General features: G+C 34.6%; 1 protein-coding gene across 3 annotated transcripts in view; it reads right to left on the bottom strand.

Moving 5' to 3' along the window:
• SCN2A (sodium voltage-gated channel alpha subunit 2) overlaps positions 1-22,909 on the bottom strand; it is a 152,032-nt gene that overhangs the window by 5,581 nt on the left and 123,542 nt on the right. For all 3 annotated transcript variants that reach the window (XM_055108684.2, XM_063595424.1, XM_055108683.2), the window contains exons 18-25: positions 21,209-21,329; positions 19,110-19,264; positions 16,191-16,364; positions 13,134-13,256; positions 11,518-11,799; positions 8,821-8,874; positions 5,748-5,885; positions 5,280-5,384 (exon numbers count right to left, since the gene is read on the bottom strand). In XM_055108684.2, the coding sequence (XP_054964659.1) occupies positions 5,280-5,384; positions 5,748-5,885; positions 8,821-8,874; positions 11,518-11,799; positions 13,134-13,256; positions 16,191-16,364; positions 19,110-19,264; positions 21,209-21,329 (1,152 nt within the window). The remainder of the gene's footprint in view (positions 1-5,279; positions 5,385-5,747; positions 5,886-8,820; positions 8,875-11,517; positions 11,800-13,133; positions 13,257-16,190; positions 16,365-19,109; positions 19,265-21,208; positions 21,330-22,909) is intronic.

Below are 22,909 nucleotides of genomic sequence, written 5' to 3'. Positions count from 1 at the left end.
TATTTTTTGAGATGGAGTCTCGCTCTGTTGCACAGGTTGGAGTGCAGTGGCACGATCTTGGCTCACTGCAACCTCTGCCTCCCGGGTTCAAGCGATACTCCTGCCTCAGCCTCCTGAGTAGCTGGGATTACAGGTACACGCCACCATGCCCGACTACTTTTTGTAAGTTTAGTAGAGACGGGATTTCACCGTATTGGTCAGGTTGGTCTCAAACTCCTGACCTCATGATCTGCCCACCTCGACCTCCCAAAGTGCTGGAATTACAGGCATGAGCCACCATGCCCGGCCTCAAATCTTATCTCTTAATGCTACCTCATAGCATTTATGTGAGGGTCAAATGCAATGGAACATTATTACAATGTTCTATTCTATTAAAGAAAGTAGTGTATTTTATTTTCGTTTTATACTTGGAAGAAAATTTTGTATATTGTATATTCAACTGTATTCAAATGTATTTGTTTTATTTATACTAACATTGATACCAGGTTTTATAAACTCACCTATTATGTTCTCTGTGCACAGAACACCATCATGTTATGACGGACAGTTAGTAAATATTTGTCATGTAATAAAATTTTTTATCCCATATGTTGGGAGGGTATTAATTTTACTTTAAGTAACTAATAAATAAATACTTCTCCAAGTTTTCCTCTCTCTTTTTAAATTTTTCATCTGATTTCTGACTTTATATTCTCTCACTAAAGCTACAGCATCTTAAATTTCATTTTAAAGTTCAGCTAAGATGTTTTAAAAATCATCATTCTAGAGAAAAGGCTTCAGTGGAAAAACTGGTGAAATCTGACTCAGTTCTGTATTTTATTTAATGGTATTATACCAAGATTAATTTCTTAGTTGAGAGAACTGATCTATGGTTTCATAAGATGTTAAAATAAGAGGACACTGTGTATAGATTCATTAGAGTATTCATTATGAGTAACTCTTCTGTAAGAATAAAATTATCTTTTAAAAAGTCACAATGGAAATATTCAATCTTTGCCCTAGTCTATTTGGACCTTATTTCCAAGTACTAATTGCTTTATGTCTTGCTTATGAAATTAAGTCCCCAACTTGTAAACCAGTTCTGATCGTTGGTTTCTGCATTGTTCCATTTTGCACGTATCTGCTTTGTTTCTCAGGTAATCTAGGGATCTGGTCTTGACTTACCTCTGTTGGGCTGCCTTTCTCTACCTTCTCAACTAGAATGACTAATACTCTGCTACATATACACCTAATGGTTTGCTTTCCCAGATCCTGACACTTTTAGTGGCCTGGATTCTACATCTTAGTGTTCTGCCCTCTTTCTATTGGGAGGCTTCTATTACTTCCAATGGTGATTTTTGGACATCAAACACTACTTGTTCTATTTTGTTTTGCTCTTTTCTCTGAATGCGTATTTGGCCTGCTGAACTAGATTTCTATTACTCCAGCTGGATCTGTCTTCTCAGGGCCTTTTTCAACCCAGTAAATGTGTCTACTTTTAGTTCAAACCCTTCCTTATTAATTATTAATTTACTGTAGTTTAACTTTCCAAGTCTGGCACCTTCCCCTTACTTCCACCCTCTGATATTTCCTGCCTACCACTCTTAGAAGCTTATGCAGGTTCTACTGTATCATTTTACATAGATTATCTGTCTACTATTCTGTCTAAAACACATGTCCCCCACTCCTTCTCTGTCTCATGAATTCTAACTCAGTTTTGAGTTTAAAGCACTTAGGGCTCTCAGAAAACTGAGTCCTTTCATTGATCATAAAATGTATGGCATTGTATTGCAAATGGTTTGCTCTTATTCAATTTTAGTTTTCTTTCCCTTCCACTTGTTGTGAGGCCCCTCAAAAGCAGGAGCAGTACCATTTTTCTCTCAGATATGGCTCCTAGAGTATAGTAAGTTAAAAATATCTTAAAAGCAGAAATTTGGTCTTAATTTTAATATTACCATGACTAATAAAAAACTGTTTAGATTCCCTGTTCATAGAGTTGTCCAATGAGACAGACGTCTCAATGTACAACTCCAATCTCGAGTCTCTGTGTTCTGTTCTCCCATTTAAATCCCAGGGTGTCAAATATGCTGGAACAAGATGTATAATTCTGAAGATCTTATTCACCAAAAATTTACGTTCTCTAACTTCATCTTGGCCCTTCAGATTTAACAATTAGCAATCCTTTGTCCTTCATTTGCTCCAAAGATAATTCCAAACTTCTCATAAATTTCCATTCTCTTGCCCTCTATTTTTACTTTTTTTAGAACACTAAATTTAAACAGTTTAAATAAACTCCTCTATTTCCTTTTGCATTTCATATTATTTTAATTTCCATGTTCTTTTCATATATTACTCCAAATTCATTAGAGGACTCAGCCCCTTTTTCTTTCCAAAGCTACCCTAGACCACTATGTCCTTGTCCCACATCTTGTGCATTTTTATGCCGTAATTATTCCCTCTCTCTTCGATCTTTTCCTCTCTAAAATTCCTTTTGCTTTCCTTTAAACCTAATTTCTGAATCTTAAGAAACCTTTATTTTGCTACTTCTAAATATTCATCATTTCTCTCCCTTCCTCCTTCCTCTCACTCTCTCACTCTGACTCGTTTGCCAAATTCTGCAAACTAGCATCTCCAATTTTCTCACCACTTCTGTCCCTTCTTCATTTCCTGCATGACATCAGTATTTATCCAGTTGTGCAAAGCAGAAAGACACCAGTCATTCTTGTTGGTTCCTTCTTTAGTTCCCATATTCAATTAATAGACAAACTTTTAAATTTCACTCTGGTGATAGCTCACAAATCCATCCACTTTTATTAATCTGCACATTGCTATGGTTCAGGCTACCTACCATCTCTGAAATAGCTCCAAAACAAGTCTACAATGTATTCACATGGCCTCTGTGAAACCGATTGAGTGATCACCACAAAGCCCAGACTGACTGGGTCCACTTTAACGGTTTCTTACTGCTCTTAGGATGAAAACAACTCCTTAACATGGCCTCCAAGGCCCAGAAAAGTTTGGGCTTATCCTAACCTCTTTATTCTCGGTGTGTCCCAAATGAACCTTGACTTTCTGCACTCCAGTCTCACCAGCCCTCCTACATAAGGACCTTCACAAATTCATTCCCCTTCTACAGGGCTCTCTTCTCATCCCACTCTGGCTATTGATGCTTTCTATTTTTTTTCCATCCTCAGCTAGTATATTTTTTTTAATAAAGCCTTCCCTAACTTCCCTGATTAATCAGCCCCTTCCCCCTAATCAGCTCTCACAGCTGAAAGTATCCCTTTTTTTCTGGGATACTTCCATTTTTTGGCAGGACTATTTGATTACTATCCATTGCATTAACTAGACTCCATACTGTTCAATATTTAAGTTCAAATGCTTAGCATACTACATAGTACATATTGTCAATGCAGGAATAAATGGATTTTACTAGTTACTTGCTAAATTGCCAAATTGACACTGATAATATTCTAGCTGAATGTGTTGAACTTTTTCCACACACCCCTACCACTACAGGTAAATCCATGTCATTTGATGGAAACAAACTCAAGCTCATTTCTTCATTGATTTATTTCTTCCTATATCTTGATGAAGTATGCAAGGCCTCATTCTGAGAATTTTGTTTTTTTCTCTATTCTAATTATTTTTCAAAAATGAATCTGTGTTTCAGAGCTCAACTGAATTTTGTTCTGACAATGCTAAAATCCTTATTTCAGTCTGGACATTTCATAGGCTCTAATGCTATTTTTCCCAGTGCCTTCATATGACTTCAGTATATGATAGTGGAACCAACAGTTTCACAAAATATCAACTAGCTTATATTTTAGATTCTCTGTTATCTACATATCCTCCCTCTTTTCCTGTGTTTCATAACAGGCAATGAAAATATGCTATTCTTACAGCAGGTTGAGGTATGGGTTATTGTGGTTTCTTTGAACCCAGTTTTTTCATTGCATCCTCCCTCTTTTCCTGTGTTTCATCCCAATTGAGTCTTCTTATTGGCTAACTTCACTCCTGGAGTAGTTCCAGTCCTGCTGGTTGGACACAGATTATGGACTATCTTCTTGTATGTAAGGGTTTATCTTCTTGTCTATGGCCGAGGGTTATTTTGCCTCTAATATTGTTCCACACCAGTCTCTAGGTTAAACTCTCTAAAATCTTTCTTTTCACATTACTAGGCTGTTCTGTTAACTATATTGCATTTGTATTGCTTAATTAGAACAAATTTCTTCAGACTCGTATGGTAACCTTGTCTCATGTAACTCGGAAAACCAGTGTCTACTACTCACTAATTCAAATGCATCACTATTCTGCACTGATATATTTGTCTATATGGCTATGAAGTATACATTTTCTCATATAGTAAATGTTCTCTGCTTCTCTCTCTATTCATTCAAATTGTATTATTTCCTAAAGACTAGGCTCAAGTTGTACACCCTTTGTGTTTGACCCAATATAGCTATCCATTTTCTTTGAGTTATTGGCCGGCTTACCAACTGAACACTTAATTATGGTCTGTTTTATATTGTCACCAATAGATTTATAGAGTCAAGATTTCTGAGAAACACTGAAGTGTTTTATACCATGTATACGTTGGGGAAGATTTTCTGAGACTTAATATATGAGCTAGTCCTTCAGGAGTGATAGAAAAACTTAGCGATTCTCCTGGCAGCAACTCCCTGCAGCAGCCAAACTGAACGAACAGTATCACTGGCAAATGTACACCTGGAAGAGCCAATAAAAAGCCCTACAAAGAATGATATCATCTCATTTAAGGGTGGGATAGTAGGGGAAAATATGAGGTTTGCCTTTTTTTTGTTTAACCAGAAAAAAGCAAAACCTGTGGCCTGTTTCATTAATGATTCCATTCAATCTGCAGAGTTGGACAAAAACTGAGGCCAATCTGTGACGTACCAATTATTCCGATCTGTCTCCTCTGTACTCTGAGAACATTTAATATTTTCACATTATGTATGTATGTATGTATTTTATTTTTGATGTTATTAGAAGTGTCTTAATGACATCAGCTTGTACGATACCACTGGCACTTAAGTATAGCAAATTTTATTTCTATGTATTTTATATGTTTACATATAAAATACGTTATGCATTATATAATTTATACATATTATATAAGTAAAGTACATTTTTCAAGCTATTTAGGCTAGCTAGTCACATTGTTAAGGTAAAAAACTTTGTGTTACAAATCCACAAAAATAACTAGTTTCTAGAAATTCGGGCTGTGAAACGGTTAGGTAATATAGTTTTAACAGGCAATGAAAATATGTTATTCTTACAGCAGGTCGAGGTATGGGTTTTTGTGGTTTCTTTGAACCCAGTTTTTTCATTGCATTGTAGTATTTCTTCTGTTCTTCTGTCATAAAAATGTCTTGACCTCCAAAGTAAAGAAATGAAAGCAACACTTGTTAAAATTGTGTTCTTTGCTGGCTATAAAATCCACCTTAGTAATCATGTGAAAATTGGCTCCCACATTTCATTCTATTGTTGCTAATATCTGTATTTATAGAGATGCCTTTATTCAATATATAAATTATGCCATATTAGTCATATTTCTAGACTAAAAATATCAAAAATATGCTATCTGAATTATTAATTGCTTAAAAGCTTATCGATTATCAAATGTCTCAAAATAATTTCTGAATTTTTAATTCTTTTTTTGGTGATTGCATTTTGGAGGCTAAAGGAAAGAGTATGAAATATTTAGTTCATATTTCAGAGCAAGGATGAAGTTTTAATATACTTATCTTCTTTTTCTGTTGGTTGAAGTTATCTATGATGACACCAATGAAAAGATTCAAGGTAAAGAATGACCCAAAAATAATAAAGATGACAAAATAAAGATACATGTACAGGTTGTCTTCATACTTGGGTTGTAATTCTACCTAAAAAATATAAAGAATTGTAACCATTATATCTAGTAATTGTTTCACAAAAAGTACATCAGTGAGTTTTTAATTATCTAAGCATGTTTTAATCTCTGGAATGAAAATAAACCAAACACTAAACAGATTTTATGAACCTTCAAATCTCACATGCTTATTGAAGAGTTCTGCAAGACTATTCATTACCTGGGAAAATGAAATAACCATATGGAAGTCTGAATGATTATAGACAATTTCATCCAACAAATACCCAGATTATGAATGCACTTTCCTTTCTAAGCAAAGTTCCCAACACAGCATGCAAATTAAAGATTTCCTCTTCTTACAAAAGAGATGTCAGCGTCACATTATTCTATGTCAAAACTTTTAAGATTTACTTTCTCTGCCTCAGTTTTCTCATCTGTGAGATGAAAATAATCAAACTAAAACCTCATAGTGTGGTCGTGAAGATTAACTGTATTAACATATAAATATGCTTAGAACAGTGGCGGCCAGTAGTAATTGCTAAGTGTAAGGGTTTGGTATAATACATTTCTTTAGATAGGCAAGAATCATTGTAGTAGGTCTGCATGTAGGTATATAGGTTGATCTTTCCTTTCTGAAAATGAATCTATTGCTTTATCCTATTCAGTAGGGACTGTTTCTGTAACAATGATACTATCTCTTGTCTAATCCACTTTTGATTAGAAAACTGTGATAGTAGGTTTGCGCCTTAGCTGTAAGCTTTCACAGGTCTAATAGGACATTGTTCTAACCAACTCAGTTAACCAATCCCTGATGATGATAATAGATGCAAGTTATAACCCACTGTGTTATGAAATCAATTTAGAGGATTATGACCAGCATAATTTTGTTTCTAAGGAAATACAGCAAAATGGAAAATATCAGGAATATTGTAAAACTGCTTATTCTTCGATGAGATTTTGTGTATGTGAGTTTAGTTAACAGTGATGTAAAATTATATTTTTAAAACTTTTAAAAGACAATATACATACAGGAAAGTGCATAATACATAAATGCAAAATATAATATGTTTTATAAGTGAAATCCATAACCCAGGTCATTGCTACAACTTCAGAAACCCTTGGTGTACCCTTCTCAAACATAAACTCCATCATCCCTGCTGGAGGTAATCATTATCCTGACTTTTATGGTAATTATGTCCCTGCTTTTTCTTTCAAGTTAACACCTCAGTATGCAGTTTTGAACAATAAGCTTAGTTTTGTCAATTTCGAACTTTATATAAGTAGAATTATAGTATGTGTCTAGTTTCTTTAACTCAATGTTGTATTTTTAAGGCTCATCCATGTGGTTGTATATGGCGGTATTCATTCATTTTCATCACTATATAGTATTCAATTATTTGCCTATTTCTACTGTTTTTGAGTTGCTCCCAGTTTTTTGCAAGTGCAAAAAAAAGTTATATTCATTTTTGTACATAGATTATCCTAAACATGTGCATAAGTTTCTTTAGGATACGTTGTTCAAAGTAGAATTGCAGTATTAAAAAATATCTTTAACTTTCTCAAATAATGTGATCATACCCAACTGTTTTTAAAGGATTATTTAACTATTTTTTTTCCTATCAGCATTGTACAAGTGTTCTTATTGCTGTTTATCCTTGGTAAAACTTGGTATTGTCAGACTTTTTGGTATTGCCAATCTGGTAGGTGTGTAGATAACGTTTTATTTTGGTTTAAATTTGCATTTATCTGATGCAATTTACTAATTAAAGTTCAAGATCCAGCAACTTTTCATAAATGTAGTGCTCAATTGGCTTTCATCTTTTGTAATGTGCTGGAAATTCCAGGAGTTTTGCAGCAGAAAAGGTCTGCTAAGTTATTAAAGAAGAAACTGAAAATGTTTCATGGCATATAAGCTATTGATAAGGAAGGTGGAGAGAGCATTGTATTAATTAATCAAAAAGGTAAGAATCGCTGTGGAAAGTGGGTATGAGCCATTATTTGTGGTCAGGGTTCAAAAACTTGTTTTCCCATTTAACGCATTAAGTCTCTTTGCTTCAGTAGTAAAATAGAGCTAGTATCACCTATACAATAAGGTTGTCATTTAGGATTAAATGGGATAATGTGAGAAAGTCCTTGGCACAGTGAATAGTGATAAACAATAAATTATTATTACTATTCAGAAAAATCTCATAACTGGAATTCCTGATAGCACTTATAGAGATACAATGCAGGGCTTTTCATGCTTTCTTGCTCCCTCTCTGTTTTTATGAAGTGGAAAAAAGAAAAAAAAAAACCTCAGGAATTCTTCACTCAGAAAGCTAGCTGCTGGTGCTAGGGAAAGAGCATTTTGAGCTTTATTATCATGCTCTGGCATACCAGAAATCAATCTCTTTTTTTTTTTTTTCAAAATGTGACTTCATTCCTCATTAAATAGTGAGAAATTAATGAAAATTATAGAAAAGAATTCAAAGTACTGGTATGTATAAAGTAGATTAGGAAAGTCCCTCCCTTCTACCACTTAATCTCACTTTCCCAAGAGAAACACTAAATTGTTTATTTTTGTCCCCGTTTTTAGTCATATCCTTCCTATTATAAGGAAGATCAAAAGCTGGAGGAAATATATTACAGATGAAAAATATTGCCTGTGAGAACTTCTAATGCACAAATGACCAGGACTATCAGAGCCAAAAATAAAATGTCTCATTTTGAAAATACATACAATAAAGTTTTGTGTCAGGTGCCTTGCTAAATACTAGAAAAGATATGTTAAAAGATACAGAGTGATTAGAGAAAATCATCCTATGATAATTTTGAAAGAAATAGTATGATTAAATATTTTATCCTTATAATATAGATGGGTTTTATAAATTAAGCACATAATTTTATTTTATTGACAATATCACTAAATTACAATATTGTAGAAATATACATTTAATCAAACTAAACAATTTCCCTCTAACTAGACTTACATTTCGTGAGTCAACAGCTGCATACATAATATCCATCCATCCCTTAAACGTGGCCTGTAAGAAAAGTCATATCATTTTCTTTTTTCCCAAAATTATAATTTTAGAAAATAAATTGAATAATTGATCAAAATTCTATTTGACATGTATTCAATACAGGCATATAAATAAGCTTGAAATTTGTATTCACTTTTGGGGCAATGTTTTGTGATATGCATTGAAAATACTTCAAATTTATATTCCTCTATAACATCTTATGTGGATATTTAGCATATATAATTAAATAATGATCTACTGTAACAATATGCTATCATAAAAACAATATCAACAATCTTTGACTCTGATGTGTTTATATAAAAATATATCATGAACTTTGATGAAAAGATTTCATGTATATAGTAGCAGCATGAGACAAGCTCAAAAGTATGCTGCGTTATTTATCTTAATGCTTTCTTTTCTACTTATTCTTTTCTAAATGATTATTACCAATCACCAATCATGACAGCTTATTCTTGAAAATCTTCTTAATATTGTTGATCATACTATTTTGAGGTGATTACTCTATAAGAGGAAGCAGTTTCCTAATCTGAAAACAATATATTCTACTGCATTTCCTTTTTTAAATATTTGTTTTCTGCTCCGTTGACATAATGATCTTGAAAATAAAACTCTTGTACATTTTTTCAGTTCCTTAGTGCCACAGGCTCTTCCCCTTTCCTGACTATTTTAATAGTCTTGAGGATCGTGTAAGTGGATTGTGTCCAGGAGCTAGTGGAGATTTAATACTGCAGTCAGTTGAATAGCTGAATGAATTATTATGAGTGCATAGCAGACACAATAGTCTTAATTGGAAAGTTTTCATTTGCAAAAGAGCAATTTTCCTATCTGAAAGTCTCTCTCTCTTTCTCTGTCTACACACACGCGTGCAGACACATACACACACACACACACACACACACCCCTTTTCAACCCCCCTTGGGGCCAGCACTTCTTTCCTCAGAGTAGGAAGGGAGGAAAACAATGAGTGCCTAGATTAAACTCCCAGTAACAAAGGACTTGGCTATGCTACCAAATGCATAGTCGGGGAGACAATAAAGTTTTTAGAACCATCATGTTTCCAGCGTGGGGCAGAAAAGATAGTTCAATCATGGTAAGAGGAATCTAGGCAGATGGGCCTAAGGAAGTATTTGTAAATACAGAGGAAGAAGAATTTTATTTTATTGTTGTATAGTATTATATCATTTTTATATAGTTTTAGTGCATCTATATAGAGTTCCTAAAATGTATATGCATTTTTATTTTAATTGCTTTTCAAAAATATATTCATTTTTTAATTGACAAATAAAAATGAATATATTTATGTTGTACAAAATGATGTTTTCAAATATATGTATATTGTGAAATGGCTAACTCAAGCTAAGTAATACATATATCGCTTCATATACTCATTTTTTTCTGATGAGAAAACATATCTACTCACTTAGCTATTTTCAAGTATATAATATATTATTATTAACTATAGTCACCATGCTGTACAATAGCTCTACAGAATGTATTCTTCCTGTCGAATTGAATTTTGTATCCTTTGACCAACATCTCCCATCATCCCCCAGCCCCTGGTGATTGTCATTCTGCTTTCTGTTTCTGTGAGTTTGTGTTTTTTAGATTCCATATATAAGTGACATCATGTGTCATTTGTCTTTCTGTGCCTGGCTTATTTCACTTAATTTCCTCCAGGTGAATCCATGTTGTATAAAAGGACAGGATTTCCTTCTTCTTTAAAGGCTGAATACTACTTCATTGTGTATGTCTATAGAGGTGTGTGTGTGTGTGTGTGTGTGTGTGTGCGTGTATACACACACATATATATACATCCAATAAGTTTTTAAATGATTATTACCAATCATCAATCATGAGGGCTTATTTTTGAAAATCTTTTTAATATTGTTGAACATACTATTTTAAGGCATGCTACGAAAAGAAGCAGTTTCCTAAACTGAAAACAAATACGTTCAAGCGCATTTACTTTTTGAAATACTTTTTCTGTTGTGCGGACATAGTAATTCTGAAAACAAAAGTCTTGTACATTTTCTCAGTTTCTTAGTGCCACAGGCTCTGCCCCTTCCCTGACTACTTCTATATACACGCACACATACACAAACACTGTTTCTGTGTATGTCTATATGTGTGTATAGATATATACATATACAGTGTATATCTATATGTGTGTATATAGAAATACGTGTGTGTATATATATACATATACATATATACACACACACACAGACACACACACAATTTTCTTTATCCACATATCTGCTGATGGACAATTAGGTTGTTTCCATATTTTGGCTATTGTGAATAGTGCTGCAGTGAGTGTGAGAGTGCAGACATCTCTTTGACATGTTGATTTAATTTCCTTTGGATATATACCCAGTAATGGAATTGTTGGATCACATAGTGGTTCTATTTTTAGTTTTTTGAGAAACCTCCATACTGTTTTCCATAAAAGCTATACTAATTTACATCCCTGCCAACAATGTACAAGGGTTCCCTTTTCTTCACATTCTTGCCAGCATTTATTGTCATTTATCTGTTTGATAATAGCCATTCTAACAGGTGGATATCTCATTATGAGGAAGAAAAACTTTAGACTCATTTTAATTACACATCATGGAAAATAATAAAGTGATTACTTACTACTTGAAGTAGAGACAGATATCCAAGTCCTACGTTATCAAAGTTTACTTTCACATTTTTCCACCTGGCAGTTTGATTGCTCTCAATGAGAGCTTTGCACTCACTGTAGTTGTTGACCACGCTTACATCAAACATCTCTCCAGTGGTGTAATTAATACAATGGTAAAACTTGCCAGCAAAGAGATTCACTCCCATGATACTGAATATTAGCCAAAAGATCAGACAAACCAGAAGTACATTCATGATAGATGGAATGGCTCCTAAAAGAGCATTTACAACAACCTGGCACAGGATGAGAAGGAAAAATAAGTGAAAAGCCAACAACAAATATTTACTTATTTTTAAACATTACTAAAAGAACAGTCAAATGATTAAAAAAATCTGTTTCAAAGTTGAATATTGGGTAGAAACTAGACTCTGGTAGCTCCAACTAAGAATTTTAAAATTATAAATCAGAAGAGTATACAACGAATTTTATATTGGAGAATGTTTTCTCAAGAGGTAATAATACACATGTAGCAAATTTACCTCAAAGGATGGAACTAACAGTAAATGCCAAAAATAATTAAGAGTATAAACAGTGGCATGAATATAGAAGCGAACGTCACTTTCAAAAAATCATACAAACCATACAATTTGCTGTCCAAAATCTGAGAGTGAAAGAGACCACTTGGGGATCAAATTCCACACAGAAAATATAAACAGTATTCTGGTACTGAAAGATTGATACCTTTTGTTTATTAAGCCTTCTACTGCAAAAACTGTTCTTTCTAATTGGTAAAGTAAAAAGAATTTTACCGCTAATAACACTTTTCTATGTAACCATGCATATACAGACACACATCTACACACACCATTCATCTCTAGTTGTGATTGTAACACTAGATAAAGTCTAAGTAACTATTTTCTTAGTTAGAAAATATGAGCTAGTATCACTATAACATGCAGATAAAGTCTAAGTAACTTATTTTCAAATATCACAAAAAGTATCATTTTTTTAAAATCCCCTTTGAACCAGCTAAAACAACTGAGACAAGGCATCATCATTTTCTAGGTGGTGAGGGTATGTGGTCTCAGGTTTTGTGCCTCAGGGGACGACAAATGTCAGCACAAACTCCTCTGTTCTTTTGTACCACCCTTCTAAATGAGCGTTAGATTTCCAGTTGACCTACTTTTTAGCCATTTCAGCCTGTGTTTAAGAACTAAAAGGCCTGATTCAAACATCAAAAGGCTCAAAGTGTATCACAGCAGAGTAGTGAAGAAATGATGAGTAATGATTTGGTAGGCTTAAACTACAGCGAGTAGGATTTCCTGCACATTTATAAATGAAGTGAACATAAATAATCTTGATTCAAATCAGCAGTATAACTATAGAGATTTTCCACAAAGTGAAAATCTAGCTAATCAGAAACAATCCCTCTGGCAATATACTCTGTGAGTGACTCCAGCAGTGCCAAGTATTATGGACATCTGGTAAATATTATTTTTGATTGATTAGCTATGTCAGTATGAATGTGTAAGACACAAATTCTCCATAAATTTGACATTTCCGTGGTACAAAGTGTCAGTCTGCTCTCAATAATAATTCTGACAAACTCTAAGGCATTCAGTCTTACCCTCATTCCTTCAAACCGGGACAAAGCTCTCAGTGGCCTCAGAGCTCTTAGTGTTCTGAGGGATTTGATGGCACCAAGTTCTGAGTAACCCAAGGCATTTGCAGTTAAGCTAACCAGTGAGACCTGTACAGAAAAAGCAACACAATTTTCTTATTTACATGTAAAAATGTCTACACAGTTCAGCCTTGCTCTATGCAATGAATCAGTAATTCTCAAACTTTCATGAGTTTCAAAATCACCCAGGGGTCTTGTTAAAAACACCAATAGCAGAGTCTGATTTAGTAAGTTTGGGGAAAGGCCTAAGAATTTGCATTTCTACAGGTTCCCAGGGTGAAGTTAATGATACTAGTCTGTGAACACTTATAAAAAATAAGCCCATATATGTCCTCTTTTTTCAAGATTCTTGGTAGGAAATGTTTTTAAAAAATTAAAAGTAAAGAAAAAAAAGAGATAGAAATGTGATCTTCCTCTACAGATCTGTAAAACTTATTTCTGTATCATTTCTAATAATATTGAGCAGATCTGAAATGGAAAGTAACATTTGATACACAAGTAAACTATACAAACCACTGGTGAATATGAGCATGAACACATTTAAAAAGGAATAGGCCTCTAAAAAGCAGCTTTGACTTTTGTAAATTTCAGTGTGAAGGGCATAATATCATTAATTAGGTCAGACAAAATTAGTGAATTAAAAAAGTTGAGATTTTATGATAAATTAGAAATTGCAAGAACAATGTTGTCTTTAGTTATTCATACAGTTGACTAATGTAGTTGAGAAAAATTATAAAGTCTTAGCTAAAAAGAAAAAGAAAAACGGTCAGGGGGACATACATGTGTCCAATTTCCTTGAAAACATATAGAAAAATTATTAAAATTATATAAGCTAAGTAAAGATATTTTGTTCTAAAGTACACCTGAATTTCAAAAGCAGATAAATAAAAATAAATATGCAATATAGCTTTTAAGAGTATGGTGTTAATATATTTGAAAAATATATTTTTAAGGAAAATAAGGGAAGCACATTGAAAGTTGTTACAAAAAACAACTTATTCAAAATAATTTTGCACATGCAATTTGAAAGTGAAGCCTCTTGAATACAGAAAACAATGAGTTGTAAAATTATGTCTTATATAGTTCATATAGTTCCCTTAAAATCCAAACTCTTAGGCTTTGTAAGTCCCTTTTTAACAGATAATTGAAAAATAGTTACTGAATTATCATGAGTTGTGAAGCTTTTCTGTATTTAAGATATAAGGACCTGTAGTACTTTACCTTCTCTGAAGACAGAACCAAAAAGAGATAAGCATAAGTTAAAGGATGAAAGATAAAAGTTAGACAGAGGAAAATATTTTGAATGGGGTAGTATTTACTGGCTGAAAAGAAGTTGTAAAATATTCAATTTTATGTGACTTGTGTAGCTAAATGTGGAAAAGGAGATACATATAGGCCTTCTCTTTCTGGGACATTGCAGCAATCTCCTAATTGGTGTTTTGATCTCTAAATAATCTCCTTTCTATTCCGTCATTCTCACCTCCACCTAACTTCCTTCCCTAAAAGAACAAGCAGGTCTTGTCACTTCCCTATATGTAATTCTTCAATAGCTTCCTCTGTATTAAATAATAAGTCCAAATTTCCTTGGATGGCACCTCAGGTTCTTCAGACTCTTTTCTAACTTATCTTTCTTACCTTATCATCCCATTACAAAGGCTTACCTCACCCTATCTACTTGTTTCTGGAACCCACCCTGCATGTCATGCACCAACGTTTTAACGAATCCGTGTTCCTCCCTCAGCTGTGCCTGCTGGCATTCACATCTCTCAAGCTCCAGCTCACACTCCACTTCCCTCTTGAAGCCTTTCCTCCTTCCTCAAGTAAAGAGGTGGCACTTGTAATACAGGTGTCGACTTACTGTGTACGCAGCTGTCCTCACTTTTCAACTGTAAGCTACTGCAGGACTAGAAAAATGACTTATTTATATTTGTATCTTTCATAATGAAATAGATGAGCAATAAGCATATTTGATTTAAGGCAAAGTGTTGATCAGTTTCATATACTATCATAATAGTTTTCTTAAATCTAAAAAGGTAAATATCAGTACTTTGGGTAATATGATCATTAGCTGCAGGACAACTAGATTTCTCTTAAGAGTTTCCTTATATTCAAGCAGTGTTGACTTGATACTTTTATCCTAACATAGATATATCAAGTATCAGATATTTTTATTATGGATTTACCAACTTATGATAAGTACATACAGAAAATAGAGAAAAGAAATAGTATCATGCATAATCCCATTATACAAATAAAAGAATGGTTATAGTTTTGGTGCATTTTCTATTGTTTGTAATGTCCACACTTATGTAGTTCTAAATATTATTTATTGTCTTCCTTTATTGCCAGAGACTGTTAATGTAATTCTGCATGTAGCCTTTATACATTTAATAGTAGTAGTACATTTAATGGTAGATTTGCCTCATATTCAATTATATAAAAACCCTCATATTTTAGTACTCTATCTTATTTTATTTCAACACCAATGTAGTTCAATAAAATCTTTGGCTACTTGGTCAATAGCCAATTTGCTTCTATATCATACAAATCAAGTGGTGTCTCTTGCTTTTTGGACTTTCAAATTTCTTTGTAATTAATGATTCATCTGTGTGACCTAAACTCAACAGGCTTTAGTGATGACAAACATACTAATGTCAAAGATGCCTGTGAAAAATTTAAATACAAGTTATTTTGCGAAATGTGAGCATGCAAAAAGCAAAATTTCTAAATTCATATTTTATTTTGCATAACTTGAGATTTTAAATATTAATTTGAAATTAAATGAATAAGTATAGTATGATGGCATTTGATTTTTATCTATGAATGTATATGTATTTAAATTGGTAAAAAATGTTTTGGGGCATCCTCTCACTGTGAAATGAGAAACATAATTTATATTTGGGCTGATACAGTGTTACTGAGTGCCTACACTGTGTCAGGCACCATTGCTAGAACTATTACATATATGCCAATGAATAAAGCAGCAAAGTGCAGCATACTCACATCAACAATCAGGAAGTCTAGCCAGCACCAGGCATTGGTAAAATACACTTGAAAACCATATGCAACCCACTTTAGCAGCATTTCCAGGATGAATATGTAAGTGAAAACCTTGTCAGCATATTCTAACATGGTCTTAATGGTTTTTCGCTGCTCAATGTATATATCTTCAAAGGCCTGTAAGTCAAAAAATTCTATTAAATTTTATGATCAGAAACAGTCTCTAATTGATGATTTCTTAAAAAAGGAAACGATGCAAGCTCTTATCAGGTGCCTAAGGCTGGAAGGTTTAATGTTTCCCATGGCTGAATTTTACTTTATCATTATCTGATCATAAATGACTGCTGACTGGGCATTTCAGTCAACCAAGGGTTTCAGTAATTTTTAAATTTTGGTCTCAGTGTACCCCCAAAGAGCTTAAAATTTTTGAGAGACTGCCAGCTGCTTCTCTCTAGATCAGGAGGCAGTGGAACGCCTGGGAGTAGATTGGTCTCATTCAGTGCAGACTCAATGGAATGCATCCTCTAGTAATGCAGATATAAAGCAGGGAGGTCCCTCAGCCTACAGAAAAAGGAAAGGATTGTCATTGCTCACTTTCTTGTCTCTCTCCCTCTCTCTGTGTGTCTGTGTGTGTGTGGAGGCGGGTGGGTGTACGTTTGGAAATTCCCTTTGACAGAATTTTGCAGAGCCCTTGGGAAAGAGTGGGTAACTCATTTGCAGGAACTCCTGAGGCTTCCGGAATGAAAAGACTATTTATCTAACTTGATCTTCTTATCGGAAAAATTATCAGGAAAACCTGGCAGCCTGGATTAAAGACAAAGGAACGTTTTCTTTTTTAGATAACAAGAATCAGGGCTTGTAACCAGAGCTCCACACAAGGACCTAAAGGTTTCTGGGCTTTGCTTATAGCTGAAGCTGTAAACCCCTGAGGAGCCAGCCACTGTGCCAGCACGTTGTGCAATTTGGTGAGCACTGACTGGGTGTAACTGAGAACAAAGAGCTCCTACAGCAAAGGTACTAGTCACTAATGAGACTTCATAGTTCTCTCTCTACTTGGCTTTAGAAAGCATGTCTGGCAAGGTGCGGTGGCTCACGCCCGTAGTTCTAGCACTTTAAGAGGCCAAGATGGGCAGATCTCTTGAGGCCAGGAGTTCGAGACCAGCCTGGCCAAGATGGCAAAACCCAGTCTCCATTACTAAAAGTACAAAAATTAGCCAGGTGTGGTAGCTCACACCTGTAATCCCAGCTACTTGCGAGGTTAAAGCACAAGAATGGCATGAACCCAAGAGGTGGAGGCTGCAGTGAGTTGAGATCACACCACTGCACTCCAGCCTGGGCAACAAGACTGTCTAAAAAATAATAATAATAAAGGTAAAGAAAATAAAGCATGGCTGATCCTCTTTAAACTGAGTATATGGCAGGACACAGGATTCTTAGTCAAATCAGAATTCGCCTTAGAGGCCTCCAGATCCAATGCAGTAATTCTCCTAATGAAATCAACTCACCAAACACTCTAGTTATTAATTAAATTGAAACAGTAAAAGGAATGCAACCACATTTGTATCACCAATTAAGAAAATAGGTCATATCATTTTCATTATATTAATATTTTGATCCAGTTGATCATTTCATTGAATGAAATCAGACATAAGTTTGTAACGCCATCATTTTTTTGCTAGTCAGTAATTAAGTTAGTCTACTTCTTATCATTCACTGTGGTTGGCAATAGCGAATCAGTGTGAAGAAGACAGAGGAGTCCCCTGCAGCATGGAGTTTATGTTAAGCAATTTTGACAGGAACAAGAGGCAGAGAAATTCTGGGCAGAAGAGGACGGGTACCCGGCGAGGGCTCCACCCTCAAGCCTGGAACCGTGGCCCAAAGTGAGAATATACATCCCTGTTTTCCCACTTAAATGTTGCCTTTTCCAAAACCACCCATGGTGCACCCTGCCCCCATCCTGTGCCTATATAAAGCCCAGAACTCAGCAGGCAGACAGGAGGAACAGCTGGACATCAGAGACTACAGTTGGACATTAGAGAGAAGTAGCTTGACATCAGAGGGACAGCTTGACAGCATAGCTTCGGAGAGGAGTCTGGTTGGGGATGGCCAGACTCCAGGGGAAGATTACCTTCCTGCTCCATCTCCTTTCAGCTCCCCTTCCCTCTGAGAGCCACTTTCGCTGGCAATAAAATCCCCTGTATTTACCATCTTCAAGTCATTTGTACAAACTCATTCCTCCTGGACGCCGGACATGAACTTGGGTACCACAAGTGTGGGTGCAAACGGCTGTCACTCTGACCCTCCACTGAACTGTTAACATTTAAGCCATCCATGGATGGCAAAGCTAAAAGGGCACTGTAACACTTCCTCTAGGGCTTCAAGGATCGCAGGCACCCTCCCCTAGACGCTCCTGTGGGGCCGGTATGGAGTTCACTCTTGCAGTGCCCAAATGCATTCGCCTTGGCTCCTGCACCCACTCACCTGCGCTCCCCCTCCTGTGAGGGGTGGAGCAGTGAGTGAGTGGAGTTCGCTCCTACCGGCACCCATGCAGTCTAGTTCTCACCTGCAAAGGGGTCAGGGAAATATCATGCTTCAGTTTGATATTTAGCTGATAATCCTACATCATGTCTACATAACCAGTCTTAATAAGAACTGCCTCTGATGACTGAAAGTCAGAAAGATCCTTCTTTAAACATTATAAGAAACCACAATGATCTGAGTTTGGTTCCACCTGAGGGCTACTCCAGACAGAGTGATAAAAATTGCTATTTACTAAGCCTCTCATATGTGCTAAACACATCACACATATTTCTTCTCATTCTTACAAACACCTTAATTTAAAAGTGGGTAATATGAGTTGATTGAAGGGAAAGGGAAAAGATTTCAGATGAAAGGTGAAGGAGTGGATCATGCATCACCTACCAGAGCCCCACTGCTCAGTAGAATCATGAAGACAATGAAGGTTTCGAACCAATTGTGCTCCACTATCTTATAGCATGTTTTCCTCAAATTCCACCAGAGTTTCCCTTTGCCTTCTTCTATGCTTATCTGACAACACTTGAACTTCCGTACACAGTCTAAAATATGTGGAAAAAAAATGAAGACAAAAAATTACTCTTTGATTAGGTATATTTGTGTTGGTGGGAGATTCATCTACATTATTACCTGATAATACATTGTAAATAACATTAATTTTTAAGATAGCTTCCGCTTACAGAAGCTATCTTAAAATCATCTATATGGCTTTTTAATCATTTGTTTAATAAATATTTATTTTTATGTTTATAGCACTACTATAATGGATTACATTACAAAAACACAATATATAAAAAATAGAAGAACCAAAAAGAAAATAAACTTACCAAAAGTTGGTATTTCCATCCTGTCCTTATCCTATGAGTGTAATTCCACTCTATATGGACACTTTACATATTTGAATTCTGATTAGTTCACTTAATGGTATAACTATTTCCCATCTTTATTATAAGTAAATAAATTTGTGAAAGATTTCATAATATTTCTCTAAATATGATTACTATAATTAATATAACTATTCCACCTTTTTTTTTTTTTTTTGAGAGGGAGTCTCACTCTGTTGTCCAGGCTGGAGTGCAGTGGCCTGACCTCGGCTCACGCACTGCAGCCTCTGTCTCCCAGGTTCAAGCGATTCTCCTGCCTCAGCCTCCCAAGTAGCCGGTATTACAGGCACATACCACTACGCCCGGTAGAGATGGGGTCTTACCATGTTTGCCTGGCTGGTCTTGAACCCCTGACCTCAAGTGATCCGCCTGCCTCGGCCTCCCAAAGTGCTGGGATTACAGGTGTGAGCCACTGTGCCCAGCCCAATTCCACCATTATTGAATACTTCGTTTGCTTTAAATCTGGCCATTATCAATAACAATCCAATAAACACCTTTGTATAATTTCTGGATTGCTAGATCAAAGGCTCTTCAACAAATACTTATTGAGTATCTACTGTTGTCAAAAAATTGCATAGAACAAATTATAATACTATAACATGTAAAACATAGCCTTGTCCTCAAAGAATGTACATTTTAAGTTGGGGCAATTTGTCTACAATTCTATAGTTATGGAAAGCAACAATTATCACAAAACAAAGTATTATGAGAGTTTTCTGGTAAACTTTAATTTCTGAGCTTTATGGAGGAAATGGATTTGAGACTAGATCTTGAAGGATATATAAGAGACATATGTAGAAAATGAAGCTGTAAGAATGGAGAAACAATGATACAAGTAAAACTTAGTGACAAGAAAGTCTGTGAGTTACACAGAAGGAAATAGGAGTCAAAACTAGAAAAGCAGCTTAGAGCCCAGGGTTTTTGGTGGTTTGATACACAGCATTGCTATTACAATATATAACTGATCCATACCTCAAATTACATAATTTTAGCTTTCTTCAGAAAATCCTTTTGCGATTACTCCAGTGACATATTGCCCCATATCATATGACTCATAGTATATTTTGGCATTTTTATGATCTATCTTTTTTCAGAAATAATAAAAAATATTTGACCTTGACTGAAACAGGAGCTGTTTCAGTCAAGGACAAATTTAAATGTACACTTATCAATTATTACCCATTATAATATCACAAAATAGTACATAATAAATTACTTCTCTCACTTTCTTATTTATTGAATTTTTAAACTAAAGAGAGATGTGTGTGATTTGGCTTTCTCTCCTGTAAGATATTTTAGAAGGCCACAGAAAAGCCAGTTAATAATTTCTTAGAGTTAAAAATGATTCATAAAAATGAAAATATCTAATTACATGAATTAAACTTTGCCTTTTAAAAAGTTGCATTTTTTTTCAAACAGCAAATGCAAAAAAACCAAATAAATGTACAGTTGTTGGATAGGTATAGATGATTACTATATAGATAGATAGATACAGATAGATAAATAATAGATGGTAGACAAATAAACAGACATTTAAATAAATAGGAAAAAATGGGTAGAAAAGAGGATACTCAAGACCACATATGTTATTGTTTTGCTTACCTTCTGTAAAACAGGCTTCAGGTTCAAGGGATTCCTCAGGTTCAACCTCAGGCTGTTCTCCCTCAGCGGGAGCTCCAATATCAACCGTGCTGCCTTCAGATGAACTAGTTGCATTTAGCTTCTGAAAATCAATCCCACAAAAAAACACATTTAATTATTTTCTTTAATCTAAATATAAAAATTAATTAGGTGTGCCCCCCCCATCTTCTGTATGCATTTTCTTGATCTGTAATTTAAGAACTTAAACATAATGCCAATCCGCTTTGGTAAAGGTCAGGGGTCACAAGATTAGATACAACACCATAGTATTTTTTTTCTTTAAAATATGGTGCTAACAACGGAAATAACTTCTGTTTGAGCCTATGTATAGAGATTCTGAAAGAAAATCCTGCAGAAAGCTTATGTAAGCTGCCAGAGTCATATAATCATCTGCGATCTTGCTTTTGTACATTAGTTTGCAAATGGTTTTCAAATAGTTTGTTTTATTCTAAAATTGTGACCCAACCAATGAAAGCTGCACAAGTGTATTTTCATGTCAAATTCAGAAAAGATTTGATCAAATGCACATAAACAGCAACCATCTAAATTTATCCACTTTTCATTGACATGAAAACATATACCAGATTGTTATTAAATATATTCTATAATTTTCTAATTCCAAAAAGAGCAGCACATTGTTAGCTATATAGCAAGAGCTGATATTTTGCATTCTCTTTGGCCAATGCACTCCTGTGTTTCATTGTGCATTTGGAAACTACTTGTTACTCTGGCACTCTTACCTGCCCTGTTAGTACAGGCAGAAATGAATATTTAGTTATTCTTTTGTTTTCCTTTAGGTTAAATCAAATATCACCAAAAGAAAAATATAATAGAAGTTGTTTTATATCTTGAAATGCAATACACTTTAGCCAGGTCGGTCCATTCTTGGGATCAGCATACATGAAGGGATCCCAGTCTTTAACCTGGTCTTAAAATGCTCTAGAAATGATGCACGGCCAGGTGTGAGTGCCACACAGGAATCAGAGTAGTTTGGGCCACAGCATTCTCGGACCTGTTACAATGTTATTACCATTAGTGCATAACATTAGGAAATGGTTGAGCTGATAAGAGATACTTTATAAAAAGGATGAGGTAAGCACATGATAAAATGCACACTGAAGTATGTTAAACTAGAATAAGATGGATGCTGTAGTCAGTACTGTAAATGTTATATTTATATTTGGGCATAGGATTATGTGGATTTTCTCTAGAAAGATGGTTTCTTTATTTTATGAAAATAATTTTCTTTATATAAAATATTTCCTTAGCATAGTGATGCTGATGACTTAAAAAATATTGATGTATGATATACATGAGATTAAAAATGCTTTTGTCTCTTGTGCTTTAAAAATACTAATGATGGAAGCATAAATATTAGCTACTTCTGCCTGCTTTGAGTTAGAGAATTATTTTTTAATTTGTCCAAAAAAGTTAAATCAAAGATTATATATTATAAGGTGCTTGAAGGTTGATGATTTCTTATTTTAATTTATCAGGTATATCAAATTACTAGAAAAATAATCCTAATATCTTCGTCATTAAAATTTGAATATATTTGTTCTCAGAAGAAACATTACATGTTTTTCTAATTTCCTATCCTTTGAATTGGAATCTTTCTGAGATAAGTATAACTATGTTTCTATACATGTAATTGACTAAAAA

This window comes from Pan paniscus, chromosome 13 (assembly GCF_029289425.2).
Source record: "Pan paniscus chromosome 13, NHGRI_mPanPan1-v2.0_pri, whole genome shotgun sequence".
Lineage (NCBI taxonomy): Eukaryota > Metazoa > Chordata > Mammalia > Primates > Hominidae > Pan > Pan paniscus.
This window is presented reverse-complemented; position numbering and strand designations above follow the sequence as displayed.